Source organism: Myotis nattereri (genome assembly GCF_964212035.1).
Source record: "Myotis nattereri genome assembly, chromosome: 3".
Lineage (NCBI taxonomy): Eukaryota > Metazoa > Chordata > Mammalia > Chiroptera > Vespertilionidae > Myotis > Myotis nattereri.
The window spans coordinates 153,805,654-153,820,423 of NC_138077.1; the positions used below are offsets into that span (position 1 = coordinate 153,805,654).

At 44.3% G+C, this 14,770-nt stretch overlaps 1 protein-coding gene across 1 annotated transcript in view; it reads left to right on the top strand.

The window, feature by feature from the left end:
- LOC308514911 (uricase) overlaps positions 1-7,356 on the top strand; it is a gene marked incomplete at its 5' end in the record, with an annotated part of 31,816 nt that extends 24,460 nt beyond the window's left edge. Inside the window, 3 exons of the mRNA XM_081085257.1 lie at positions 1,403-1,526; positions 3,996-4,079; positions 6,408-7,356. Coding sequence (XP_080941383.1) covers positions 1,403-1,526; positions 3,996-4,079; positions 6,408-6,482 — 283 coding nt within the window. The 3' untranslated portion in view covers positions 6,483-7,356. The remainder of the gene's footprint in view (positions 1-1,402; positions 1,527-3,995; positions 4,080-6,407) is intronic.
- Positions 7,357-14,770: the final 7,414 nt, after the last annotated feature.

Consider the following 14,770-nt stretch of genomic DNA (forward strand, 5'->3'; position numbering starts at 1 on the left):
ATGGTCTTACTTTGAGTTGATGAATCTGCACTTGAATCTCAGACTCTATTAGCAATAATGACCTTGAATGGACCACCTAATTTCCATGACCATCTGCTTTTCATTGATGAAGTCGGTAGTCCTAAAATATGATTGTGTTCACAGAATCACATGGAAGGCTTGTTAGGATGTATGTCACTGGGCTCACCCCCCAAAGGTTCTGACTGCAGGTCTGACGTGAAGCCTGATAACTTGCATTTCTAACAAACTCCCAGGTGATGCTGATACTGCTGGGCCAGGGCCCCATGTTAAGAACCTCGGTACAAGTGAGGATAATGATATTTGCCTTTACTACTTCATCGTAGATGCAGAAAGGGCTAAACCCTCTGCATCAAGGGTTTTTCTAATTTTCAAACTGAAAGTCTCATGTCCCAGGAAACCTCTTGGTCCCCAGCAAACTGTGACAGTCGGTCACTCTAAGCTACACTCAAAATGAGATAACATTCACTGAAGCACTTTATAAATGATAAATGCCTTAACAATATAAAGGTATGATTAAATAATAATATCTTTACAAGCTATAATTAAGCCTCTGTACCCCCAGAGTTTACTTTTTGACCAGGCATCTCATTCCTTTGCTGAAGCTCTAATTGTTCAAAACTCCTAGCTATGATGAGCTGGAATCTGCCCCCGGTAGCTTGCTCCCACTGTTAACGCTTAGCTCTGCTCCTATGATGATGTGACAGGCTGGGAAATGCTTAAAGAGAAACTCACCTCAATCTGTGTTTCCTTTTTTATTTCAAGCATTTCCCATGGGCAGCAGCCTGATATATTTTGGTTGAAAAGAGTACAAAATTGAGCATGCCAGAGTTAGGGTGCTAGTTGGGACCCCCACTAAAGAGAAGGACTTCAAGTGGATTATTTAATTTTTAAGCTCGGATTCCTCTCCTATAAATTGGTGATAATAACAGCACCTGCCTCAGGTATATTAAGAGAATTCAATAAAATAATAAAATAAAATATTTAGTGCAGAGAAAAACAAAACAAAAAAACACCCTAAAACAACAATTCAAAGAATCAGCCATGCTGAGCAGTAAGAGTGCTGGAGTGCTTGGGAGTCCCCTTCATGGGTTCTTCAAGCACAGAAGATTTATCCTGGAATTCCCACTGGGCCCTGGTGCCAGGTTAGGAAAATAGCCCAGTGACACCCAATATGTTTGTTGAGTGGTGTGTGTGTGTGTGTGTGTGTGTGTGTGTGTAAGGAAATAGAAGTGAGTTTTTTTAATATTACAAGATATTAATCTCTTCTAAAATCAACAATAAAATTGCTTTCTGAGGGACAGGAAGGTCACCGCTTCTCAGCTTTATAACGCATTCCTAAAGACCACCCTATGAGTCTTCAGTTCTCTTTTCTGTGTTCTAGGGACACCATTCGGGACATTGTCCTGGAGAAATTTGCTGGACCCCATGACAAAGGCGAGTACTCACCCTCGGTCCAGAAGACCCTCTATGACATCCAGGTGCTGTCCCTGAGCCGGGTTCCTGAGGTATGTTTTATCATTTGCCATTCCGAGGACTGAGAGAACTTGTTGTGTCTCATGTCAACTCTGAGAAAGAGTTGAGAGTTAAAATAAGAAAGTGGGAGACACATGAAAAATGACATCTGTTGTTGTTCAAAAGCTTGTTATAGCAAGTGAGGAGAGAGTAAAAAATGGAAAAAATCTGTCCAACCTGAAAACACAGGCCAGTGCTATATAGTTCTTTAGCTTTGCTGAAAATTCTTTGAGTCTTTTCATCTTGCCATATTTAAGTTTCAGGAGATCCAGAAAATGAAGGATAGATGCAGAGTGATTTTATCTGTCCATCCAGCCATCCAGCCAGCCATTTGATATTATTGAATGGTTATTACGCCTCTGTCAAAGCATGAGGAATACAAAGATACATTAGACATGGTCCCTACCCTCGAAGATAACATCATCCAGTGAAAGAATCATATCAGTAAACTATATGCAATAAAGAATAAATTATTATTGAAATACAGAGGAAGGCACCTAACTCAGGTACAGGAGATAGGACCTTCCAGGCTTTCTGGAGGGAGAGGTGTTTGAGTTGCGTCTTAAGGAACAAGTTGGGGTTATCTGGGTTCACATTCACAAGTGAGGGAGCAGAGTCGTATGGAGACAGGAGGCAGCGTGGAACAGTCATCTACTGCCGAGGGTCTGCCGCATGTGAAGCTCCGCGAGTGAAAGTCTTTCCATGTGCCTAGAGGTGAGGCAGGAGCTAGATCAGGAGGGCCTCTGTGGTCTTAGTGACAGTCTGTACTGTATCCTGAACGCTCTCAGGAGCCACCCAGGGGTTTAAGCAGGGTCTGATGCCACCATATTTGCACTTGAGAAAGATCACTCTGAAAGAAGTGTAATAAAGTAAAAGGATGACAGACTTCAGACAAGAACTGTTGAGAGGCTGTGGCAGAAATCTAAAAAATGGGCCTGAACTGTGGCCATGAGGGGCTAGACGGGAAGAGTACTACCCTTGGACCTGGGCAGAGGGGCTCCTGCCATGGCCCAGCACCCTGGAGGCTCGCTTCAGGCCTTCTTCTGGCTGAGCTTCTCTCCGCTGGATGAAAAGTCAGTAAGACCAAGGCAGGAGTCCGTGCATCCCCCCTAGAGCATTCTCTGGATAAGTGTAGCCCAGAATTTCCTGCCCAAATAACCCTGAGACTAATTCCAGAGCCTGAGCAGTCTCTTCCCTAGATCCATCCTCCGGAGGGCAGATCATGCCATCAGTGTGTGTACCCTTAGGCCTGAGAGTGGGCAAAAGTCAGATGTTTGCAAGAGGTATGAATGGACTTGATATGTAAGCTGGGATGTCCACCCACCTGACGTAAGAAAGAAGATGGGATGGGCTAGGGCTGGGGACTGACTCTTCACATGCTGCCATGTCCTGGCATGGCACTGGGAGAAGTCAGAGAACTTTAAATCTAATCCTGGCCTTCCAGGTTGCGATGAAGGTATATTTGTCAAATTAGAAAGATACAACATATTTTACAGAAAAGTTTTTTTTTTAGCTTGATTTATAACTTCTAAATCTTTAGACATCTGGTATGTGGGCCTCCAATTATACTCTTTCCTCAGGGCCCACACATGTTAGGGAAAGGCCTGGAGCATTAGGAGTGGAATGAGGAGGGAATTAGGAGCTTGACTGGCCAGGCCCAGGAGACCAGTTAGATGCTGAAGAGGTCTTCCAGGTTTCTTTCTTTAAAAAAAAAAATTTTTTTTTAATGATTTCAGGGGGGAAGGGAGAAAGACAGAGAGATAGAAACATCAATGAAGAGAGAGAATCATTAATTGGCCTCCTGCACGTCCTCTACTGGGGATCGAAGCACAACCCCAGCATGTCAGACTGTCACTAAGACCACAGAGGCCCTCCTGATCTAGCTCCTGCCTCACCTCTAGGCGCATGGAAAGACTTTCACTCGCGGAGCTTCACATGCGGCAGACCCTCGGCAGTAGATGACTGTTCCACGCTGCCTCCTGTCTCCATACGACTCTGCTCCCTCACTTGTGAATGTGAACCCAGATAACCCCCACTTGTTCCTTAAGACGCAACTCAAACACCTCTCCCTCCAGAAAGCCTGGATGGTCCTATCCCCTGTACCCGAGTTAGGTGCCTTCCTCTGTATTTCAATTCCCTGACTGGGAATTGAGGTTATAGGTTGACGCTCAACCCCTGAGCCACACCGGCCAGGCAGTGTCCCAGGTTTCTGATCCAAGAAGCTCTTGCTTTTCTGAGAAGCAGGTTTTGTACATGGAGAGGAGAAGAGTGGGCCCACCGTCTAATAATAGGACCAGGAGAGGAGAACAGTGTTGGGCAGTAGAGGACCATCAGAGGTTGTTTCAGAGATAGAGGGGGAACCTGAGTAACGGACTAGTGGGCAGGTTGGGGAGGGGGTGAGTGGTGGATGGATAGATGGATCCACAGTTGCCCAAGGTGATGTATACTATGGTGGATTCCAGATAGAAGACATGGAAATCAGCCTGCCGAACATCCACTACTTCAACATAGACATGTCCAAAATGGGACTGGTCAACAAGGACGAGGTAAGAACTTTAAAAATATTTAAAGCACATCTACCCTCCCCCCCCCCGCCCTCCTTATAAACTTGGGTTGATAATGTCACCGACCAAAACTCTTGAGAGCCATTGCTTTTGGAGTATTTATAGTTGCCACTGACGAGAGCCCTGACTCTGGGCCTCTCACTCTCTGAGGCTGGAGCACCTGGAAGTGGGTGAGTGATTATAGAGGAGGGTTGGAAGTCGCCCAGAGTGAAAGACAGAGAAAGAACAGTGTGCCCAGGGAAACAGCCCTGAGATCTCCTTCTCTGGAAAGTGCCACACAAGGTCACAGCTTCATTATTTTCCCATCACGAGGCGATGAGGAGATATAAAAGGTTCCATTTTCATCTCGTCCATCATCTCTAACTTTTGATTAAGTAGTCAATTCCGTAACATACAATATACACAAAAAAAGGATGAAAGCGTGTTTGTGTTTCTACTTGCGATCACGGAAGGCACGATGGGAAAATGCAGGTTTTGAAAGGAAAGCTAGTCTTGGAGAAAGCGCTCACCCTGGCTTATTTTTAGCCGTGGCAGACGGTTAACCAAGTCAGTGCGTCTGACTAGACAGCTCGAGGTCCCGACAGGCAACCTGTGGCAGCCAGTCCTGGGAGATCAGGACCCCCCCACCCCCCGGCCCTGTTACCCCTCCCACCCCCCACACCCTCGGACCACTTTCAGAATGGCTGAGTTTCTTTATTTGATCCATCCTTCCACAGACTTCTAGCGTATGAAAAACACCCATTTTGGTAGCTTTGCTTAGTGTGTGGGGGGAGGAAGATAGAGAAGGGCCATCTATTAACATGGCTCTGCTGCTATAGACTCATGTCCTTTGGTGAACAAAGACCCATGAAGGGTTGTCCAGAAGTTCCTACATTCTGCCTCCCGCCCGGGACCCAGCAACCTTATTAGCCGCCACCCTCCTGGCCAGGAACCTTGTTTCTCTGCAAAACACGTCGCTGGCTCCAGCAGGCTGTGCACCACCCCAGCTGTGAGGGGGGGCGGAGGGGCAGCACTGGGAAGCCAAAGCCAGCTCAGGTGCCTGCTGGTGCTGACACGGAGCCCCGAGCTGCAGAGGAGAGCAGCCCTGACCCCACTTGCTGCTCATTCAGCTGAAAGGAGAGGATGTTGATGATCACAATGCCATTAATTAGGACAGGAAGATTTTTTAAACGATTACCTTTCATTTTTTAAAAAATATATTTCTTTATTGATTTCAGAGAGGAAGGGAAAAGGAGAGAGAGATAGAAACATCCATGATGAGAGAGAATCATTGCACACCCCCTACTGGGGTTCGAGCCCTTGGCGGAAATCGAACCTGGGACCCTTCAGTCTGCAGGCTGATGCTCTATCCATTGAGCCAAGCCGGCTAGGGCAAAACGATTACCTTTTAAAGGAGAGGGACCTAAGTGTAATCCTGGCCATGTCCACCAACGGTGAAACAGAAAAAGGCCTAGGCTTCGGTGAGGAGAGCGAGGCTTAGTTCAGACCCGCTCCCCCCCGCCCCCCCCCCCCCCCACACACACACACACTGCAGAGAGAGGTGCGGCTCGTCTGACTTTCAGGCCTGCACTGATCCCAGCTCAGACCCTTGCCCAAGGGCTGAGGCCACAGTGTCCTTGCTCTAATAAGTCAGACCAGAAGCTCCCTCCTGGAACCCAGCAGGGGATCTGAAGGCAAAAAGCCCTGTGTTTCTTTGGATCAGGGCTCTGCATGAAGGCCCCTGAGTGACTGAACAAGCTGTCCCCGTGTCTGTGGCTGCACTGTCAGGCCCTCACCCAGCAGGTGTGTGCAAAGCGAAGGCAACACATGAGAAGCAGGGAGTCAGGACACACTGACTACAGCAGAGAAGTGACAAATGACAGGGAGGGGGGAAGAACTCCAAGTGTGCAGCTGTCTGGAGCCATTTGGCACTGGGATAGCAGCCCTGTGGCCCTCACACGCTCCTGAGGGCATGGCGGTCTGATAGCACTGCACAGTGACTGATGCTCAGAGGGAGTCATCAGGCAAAAGCCGAATTATGTTCACGCCACTCCATTTAAAAGGCAGGGATATTTAATGCATGTGAGAAACATTTATATCCCAATGACTAAAATTTTTCTAAAACTCTTTAATTTTCTGGAGAATTGGCTCATCTCTCAACGATTGCCAGAAAAATAAGCTGTGGCCGTGCCTGAAGACACTGGATTTTAGGGCACATACATGTTCCTGCTTAGCAAGCTGTTGTTTTTGTCATTGATTTCATATTGATTCGTAGACTCAAGGAGAGGTCTATTTTAACGTCTCTGAAGTCCCAATGTGTTTTTTCTGCAGGTCTTGCTCCCGTCAGACAATCCGTACGGCAGAATCACTGGTACCGTCAAGAGGAAGCTGGCTTCAAGGCTGTGACGTTGCAGCCACCATTTGGACTCCATTCCCAGCTGAAGACTTCCTTAGGCCACTCGTGGTGCTAAAAATCATAGCATTTTTAACCTAGTATGTTGATTTATAGTGTGCATTTTCCTCGTGTATGAACAAATTCTTCTACACCTACCTCAGCAAGGTGTTTTATGATTAGTAGCTGTAGCATGCTTTGGGGATACAGTTTATTTCACAAATGCTGAGCAGTATTAGAACAATCATAAATTAATATTTCTTTTTAGTTGTCTTATGTCTTCCTATCTTAGAGAAACTTGGGAATCAATTCACAAAGAATCATGAATTAATGAAAGTGTCATATCAATGAATTTGTGCACCAGTTTAAGAAGCAAGCATTGTTTTCATTCGACTGAGGCTAAAACTTTGCTTCTGGGTACTGCAGAAAATGTAAGGACAAAAATCGCATTTTGAAATATATCACCACTTTGACTTCAATTAGACTGAATATTTGAATTGTTAAGAATGTTGTAGTTTATTCCTACTCTAAAAGTACTTTTGTAATCTTAATGTACTGGCTTTATGTATTTTACAAGCCTTAGAGAATATTGAGTACACATTGGGGCTGTGGGAAAAAAAAGTATAAATTGCTTTCTTTGAATAATGCATCACTTTGTCACAAAGAACACATTTAATAAAAGCTAAGTCAATACACCGATGAATGAATATACATGTAGAAAGAAGACTAGAGACTCTATAGATGGAAATATCAGTGGTGATGATTTCTGGATGGTGGGATTATGAGAGATTATTATTTTTGGCCATGCGCTTTTCTGAATCTTTCAAACATGAACATTTACTACCTATATAATCAGAGAAATAAATATAATTGATGATTTAAAGATGCATACAAATTGGAGTGGTGATTATATCAACTGACTAACTCTACTATTGTATATATCATAAAGCTTCATAAACTATAATTTTAGAAACCCATTATGAAAACCTGTCCACTTGAACATTCTAGATAACCTTCCTCCATTTAAAAAAGTCAATTTATTAATTTAAAAAATCTCCATTTTTAATAAATGCTTGCATATGAGCACTTAGTATAATCTGATACTTTTGCTTCTTTAACCTTTATAACATTACTACTTAAGGATGCATGGTATAGTGTTTAATTTCACAGGCTCATTTAAATCCTGGTTCCACCTCTTAGTAGCTATATGACAAGTTTCCTCATGTATAAAATGGAGATGAAAACAGAACTTACCTCAGAGGTTTTTGAGGATTAAAAATGGGTTAAACAATTGTAAAGTGCTTTGATGGTATTTATGCCTGTCGCACAGAGATATGTATGTGTTTGTTAAAAGAAGTATCCTACCTTCTTTTTCTTTGTTATTGACCCAAATAGAAAGCCATGGTTGGATTTTGTGGGTGGGGTGAGAGATGGGAGGGCTGAGAGCAGCAAACCTTAGAAGATGCTGGAGGCCATTCACCTGCTGGAGCCTGAAAGAACAGGAGATAAGAAGGATGAAGTCATTCGATAAAGAAAGCTCTGTGCTGTATCAAATACTGAGGTTACAAAATGTGCTTCCACATCACAGACCTCGCATGGCCCAATGGCTAGTGCATTTTATCCTCCTACTGATTTTATAATTCTGTTCAAGGAAGAATTTAGAGTCTAACATGATTTTTCCTAAATAAGCAAACAAGAGCAAAACCCTTTCCCCTTGATATTCTCTTGGTCACATAAGTTATAGAAACACTGGGGAGGCTTCAGAGGAGAAATCCATGCTAGAGCGCAATCCTTAGAAATGCTGGCCCATTGTATACATAGCTGCATTTGCTTCCCTTGAGCTCTTAAAACATTTATTGTGATGGTTGCAGATGCGCTATTGTATCCCAGATGTTGTATCACAGGTGTGCGGCAGGAAAGCCTGTGGCCTGTGAATTTCCCACCAGGTTCCTGTTTTGTGAAGGATGTTGTTTTGTGGTTAGGATTGTAATCTGTGTGCTGCTAACAGGCTTTGGGTTTCTCTTGCTGCATTCAGGGCTGGCAGACGGAGCAGGCCGCTGAACTGTAAGTACCTCTGAGTTATTTGTAATCAAATGCTTCGTAATTTTGTTATGGAAGGCGACAGGGGCTGTGTTCCAATATTCTGGGAAGCAGAGCTGCTCTCACACACTCTCCCGTCTTCTCTCCCCATCCCCGCCCCATCTCCTAGTACTTTCAAGGGGGAATAAAGCAGGTGCATTTACCACCTGGGAAGCAGTTTGCATAGCACACAAAGGAGTAGCCATTGTTCGGGGCTTGTGATCTTGGCAGCCAAGCATCTGGCTAGGACTTGTTCCAAATCCTCTCAATTCCATCTCCTGACTTTTCACTGAGACGGGCTCAGAAAATATGTCCTGTTCCTTTTCCTTAAAAAGAGTCACACTTAAGGCCGTACCATTCTGTACTTTTACTAACTTGCTTTTCCTCCCTTTTTGCTCCACAGCAGAAGTAACTCCTTTGGGACAGCATTTTACTCATTTGTCACCGGAAGAGAATTAATCTTTTTCAATCACCTGCGAGGTTTAACTACAGAAACCTTAACTTCCCTCTAACCTCCTCACCCTCTGTCCAGAAAGAGCATTTCTTTTCCTTCGGACTCTGGGCTAAATGGGGTTTGCCTTTTGTCATCTTCTTTGTAAAACTGTTGCCATTTCTGCTTCCTCACCTGCATTTGTGAGAAAACCAAAGCTTCTTTCTAAAGGCATGGATTTCAAGCCTTCTAACCAGACATGCTGGGTCCTTCCTGCTTCCAAATAATGGAAACTTAATCTCTTTGTGTTTTCATATTCTTTGTTCTCATTTCCTAAAGAACTCAGCTGCCTCTCATTCTTCCATTTGCCCAGACTCTTTCCCAGACATTCTTCAAGTCTTTTTTTGGCTCTTACTGAGGCCCTTTTGAGAATATAATGGCGATGGACCTACTTCTCAGGAGAACGCTCATTCACATCCCCAGAGGTGCCATAGCATCTGCTGAGGAAGCAGTTGCCATTCAATCCTTAAAGTATAAAGGATCCCAATGGAAATTTACCACATAAGGAATATAGTCAACCAAGCTTAGAACAAGGGCATACTGATTACCTTTATATGAGAAAGAGAAATAAGTCTATTTAGAATAAGAGAAGAACCCAGGTGCATTGGTGTCCCAAGGCTGCTGTAACTAACACAAACCTGATGGTGTATAACAGCAGAAATGTATCCCCTCATTGCCTGGAGGCCGGAAGTCCCAAATCAAGGTGTTGGCAGGATTGTGCTCTCTTTAAGATCCGTAGAGCAGATTCCGTCCTTGATCTTTCCTCTTCAGCTTCTGGTAGCTTCAGGGCTCCTTGGCTTGTGGCTCCACCACCCCAACCTCTACCTTCATGTTCACACTGCCTCTTTCTCTTCTGTCTATCAGTCTTCCCTGGGTGACTCTTGTAAGGACACTTGTCATTGGATTTGGGGCCCACCCAGATAACTTATGGTGACCTCTCCATTTCAAGATCCTTAATTTACTGACCTCTAAAAAGTTCCTCTGTCCCACATACGGCCACATTTACAGGTCTGGCAATTAGGATGTGGACATAGGACTTCGGGGCAATCACTCAATCGACTATAACAAGTCAGGGGACAGTGAGCATCTTGAAGCAGACCTATTAGGCCTTCAGCTACATACAGGCTACTATTCTGTTCATATTTGGGGATGGTGACATTTCCTTTCCAGTTTGACCAGCTGTCACACAGATGTTTATAAAAGGTTGAAGAGAACTTTGGATGTAGAGAGTGCTAAGTTTTAGATCGGGCTCCACCAATCTCTAGCTGTGTGACCTTAGACAACTTACCTTAAACTTTAGTGCTCTAATTTTGAAATGGGAATAATAATAGTACTTACCTCAGAGTCACAGAGGAGTAACTGGGATAATGCATGTTAGTTAGAATGCTGTTGGTATCAAGTAACTGAATACCTAAGGGTATCTTAACCTGAAAGGACCTTTTATTTACTTAATAAGTTGAAATAGATTGACCCAAGAATGGTTTGTCCATTTGGTAATAGCACAAGTACTCAGGCTCATTCCGCCCCTTGCTCTGCCATCTTCAGTGTGTGGTAGTGTTTCCCCACAAAGTGGGCGGTAAAGCTCCTGCTAAAGCTGTTTTGGTGCATCACCCAGATCTCCCTTGGGACCAAAGCACTCAGCTGCCGAAAGTGTTTCCCTCTGATGGCTTATAGTTAGATCCCTGCACAGGAATTGCCCTTGACTAAAGGAAGCTGTCTCACCCAAGTTCACACTCACTCCCCTGCTAGTCAATGTGGGAGACACAAAATCCTGACCCCTTTGCCTCAACTGGGATAACCCTGCAGGGACATGCCAGCTCCAGAGCTCCTGATTGGCTGAGGCCTCTGTTGCAACTGCCTCACAGTTCAGCTTCTCCCCCTGGCCAATCCTGCTTCCCTTACTGCTCACAGGCATTGTTTCAGAGATCACCCCTTAATCAACCTCCTGCATGAAAATCTCAGGGTCTCACTGTGAGCTTCACAGGCAAGCCAACCTGGGTTGCCAGGAGTAGTTTAGGGATGGGTTTTTGGAGCTGGACCACACACTGGCCAGATGGCAATGAGCCCATGAAATGTTCACCAGAGGTGAATTGGGAGGGGATAATGGAGAAAGGGAATACACTGGCAGGGGCAATATCTTAGATGCTTGAGAGGTTTGGGAGAAATAATTATCACAAGGACTATGGAATTTGGATGAATGTGCTGGAAACCATTAAAGCATTTAGAAAGAATTAAAAGCTGAAGATGATTAATAACCAATAGAAGGAAAAGCATGAAAGCAAGAGGGTTCTTTAGTAGTATACAGGGTGGGACAAAAGTAGGTTTACAATTGTTCATATGGAAAATAATACAATAATAAATAATAATATAAGAATAAACCCTGTTTTGAGTACCCATAGCTGTAAACCTACTTTTGCCATACCCTGTATAAATAAGACTCTATGGCCAGATGTCAGAAAAATCTTAGGATCAAACACAGGACTTGATTATAAGAAGAGCAGAGTTCCAAGGAAGATTGCATTCTCAACCCTAAGGTTTCCCCACCAAAACCAGGGACCTGATTGATGGACCCGGAACCTTGAATCCTCAGATTTCCCTGAATTCTCTGGCCTCTCCTCCCTGTTGAAAGCTAGCACTGCTCCCCTTTGTTTGACGACAAAACAGAGGCTTCTGCCTAGCAAGGAAACAGTGCCCCTGGGATTTATCCCCACCTCCCCTCCTGGCTAACAGACCTATAATTAGGGTCAAGTCACATCATAAACCAGACAGAGATATGCTGGGCCCACTCAGGGAGGAAAGGGATTATAGCTCAAAAGAATGGCAAAGAGTCAGTAATACAGGAGCTGGAGGACATATATGAGACTGAATCCTGAGGATACTGGATAAAACCCATCAGACTTTCAAATCAAGGAGGAATGGAAGCAGTTTCCATTCACATGGAATGGACCATTGTATTCATTTATGGCCTTGCTCCTAGGACTACATTAAGTCTCCTGTTGTTGGGATATGGCAGTGGTCGTCAAACTCATTAGTCAACAGAGCCAAATGTCAACAGTACAACGATTGAAATTTCTTTTGAGAGCCAAATTTTTTAAACTTAAACTATATAGGTAGGTACATTGTTATTAACTTAATTAGGGAACTCCTAAGCTGGCCTTTGCTGAAAACGTCCTCAATCTGATTGAGGTACATTCGCTGAGGTCGGCCCCTTACAACTCTCCCATCCACACTCGTCTTGTATGCTTGTTTCATCTATCTCCTTTCCGAAAACCGACTTCTGGGCATGGGCCACAAAGTTTCAATGGCACTGTACGTGCGCGCCTGCATGTGGTATTTTGTGGAAGAGCCACTCTCAAGGGGCCAAAGAGCCGCATGTGGCTTGCGAGCCGCGGTTTACCGACTACTGGTATGTGGGATCTTGATCATCTAGATATTCCAAAGAACATCACATTGGTCCATTGTACCCATATATTATCATGTTAATTGGACTGGAGGAGCAAGAAGTGATGCTTGTGCATCAGAGAATGGTGGAGAAACATCACGGGCCCCACCTTTTTAGTGAAGTTTTTAGGAGTGGTTTAGGGTAGGAGTTAGAAACATCTGTCCCACCACATGCAGTTTGCAAATAAAATTTTATTGGAACACAGCCAGGCCCATTTGCCTATGTATTGTCTATGGTTGTTTTTATATTACAATGGCAGTTGAGTAGTTATAACAGGGACTATTGGCCCATAAAGCCTAAAATATTTATTCTCTGGCCTATATAGAAAAAGTTTGACGATCCCTGGTCTAGGGCATTCCAGGATATTTCTTCCAAAATAAAGAACACATTACTGCATCTCAAATTTTCTACCTGTAAGGAGGAAGCACAATGCCTGGAAGCCTCTTCAGATTTTGGAGGCGTCGTATTCCAATGGAAATACTGGTCCAACCCATTTTCTGGGTGCAAAGGAAGGCTTCCAGTTTTGTGTGAGGCCCAGGGCAGTAAAAGGCTGTGCCGCAGGTCCAGGCTCAGTACAAACATGCCTACTCATTGGGCCATATGAGTTAGCAGACCCTATTCTATTAGAAGTGTCTCTCCTTGGGAAAGATGCTGTGCGGGGCTCACAGCAAGTCCCAATAGGAAAATTACAACATAGACTCCTAGGGTTTGGCACATGCTATCTGTAGCAGACAATTATTCACTATTTGAAAAATAGCGCCTGGTGTGTTACTGGGTCTTAGTAAAGACAAATGTATGTCTATGGGATATAAGGGGCTTTGTGGCCAGAGCTACTTATCATTACAGGTTTCTGTCAAACCCACCACGCATTAGGGGCTGGTGAGCCCAGAAGGAGTCCATTGTAATACGGAAATGATAGATCTGGGATCAAGCACAAGTAAGGGCAGAGGGCACAAGAAAAGTATGTGGGTTTCATCCTCCATGTCATTCAGTAGTGGCCATAGAGGAGGGTAGCTTTTATGACAGTGTCAAAGGGAAATCCTCCCAATGAGTAAATATTTAGGAAATGCACCAAAAGGTCATCTACTTTGTATAGAAAGAAAAGTAAGAATATATAAAAACTTATGGGCAAATGGCTCAGTTGGTTGGTCAGGCTTCTGGAAAGAGAAAGAATGACAGATTGGGGAGAAGAAAGACCCTGGTGAATGGACCTGTATGCATTAATCATGTTTTTTATTCTCTGTTGCTTGTGATGTTTTGAGATGTTGAGGGGGACTTAAGAACCCAGGGAGAGCCCTAACTGGTTTGGCTCAGTGGATAGAGCTTTAGCCTGTGGACTGAAGGGTCCCAGGTTCGATTCCGGTCAAGTGTATGTCCCTTGGTTGTGGGCACATCCCTAGTGGGGCGTGTGCAGGAGGCAGCTGATCGATGCTTCTCTCTCATCAATGTTTCTAACTCTCTATTCCTCTCCCTTCCTCTCTGTAAAAAGTCAATAAAATATATATTTTAAAAAAAAGAACCCAGGGAGAGATTGCCCTTGCCAGGATAGCTAATTCCTAAAAATTAAAACGTATTTGGGTACATGCCTCTCACAGACAATCTAACCACTTCCTTTAGCTAACTTACATACCATGCCAGCATTTCCCATGCCCTAAGTCAACCCAGGGCCAAGAACCAAGCAGGTAGAGACAGCCCCTATGCCCCAAAGCCTGTGGCAATTATTCAAAACAACCAACCCTAAACTGTTGATTTTGCCTTGGTTTGCCTTTCCCATGGAAACTCCAGGTAAGGCTCTGACCCAGGCTTTCCCTTTGCTCCTGATTCTGCCTCCTGACCCAAACCTAATGCTTTCCCTGTGGCCCTGCATGGTGTGGCATGTCCTCTTTTTTCCAAGAAATATAATTCTTTTTAAGTGGCATTGACTTCTCCATGTTGTTGCTCAGTCACCTTTATAAATGAAGATGTCACAAGTCACAGTGGGAGTGGGCAATAAATGTGAAGATATTCATATTACATAATGTCTATCAAAGGGCATCAATGATGGAAGAGGCACTGTCCAATCAAGTGAACAGAATGACTTGGCCAGTTGATGTCAGTCATCCTTTGTCACTGGTGATCCCAATGCTGGCACAATGAGCTCATGAATGTAGTAGTCATAGTAGCAGAGATGGAGGCCATACATGGGCCCAAAAGCATGGGATTCCACTTTCCATTACAGATCACAACTGTTGCTAACACATATCCAACTTTAGAGATCAATATCAAGTAAGACTTGATATGCCACCACCAAT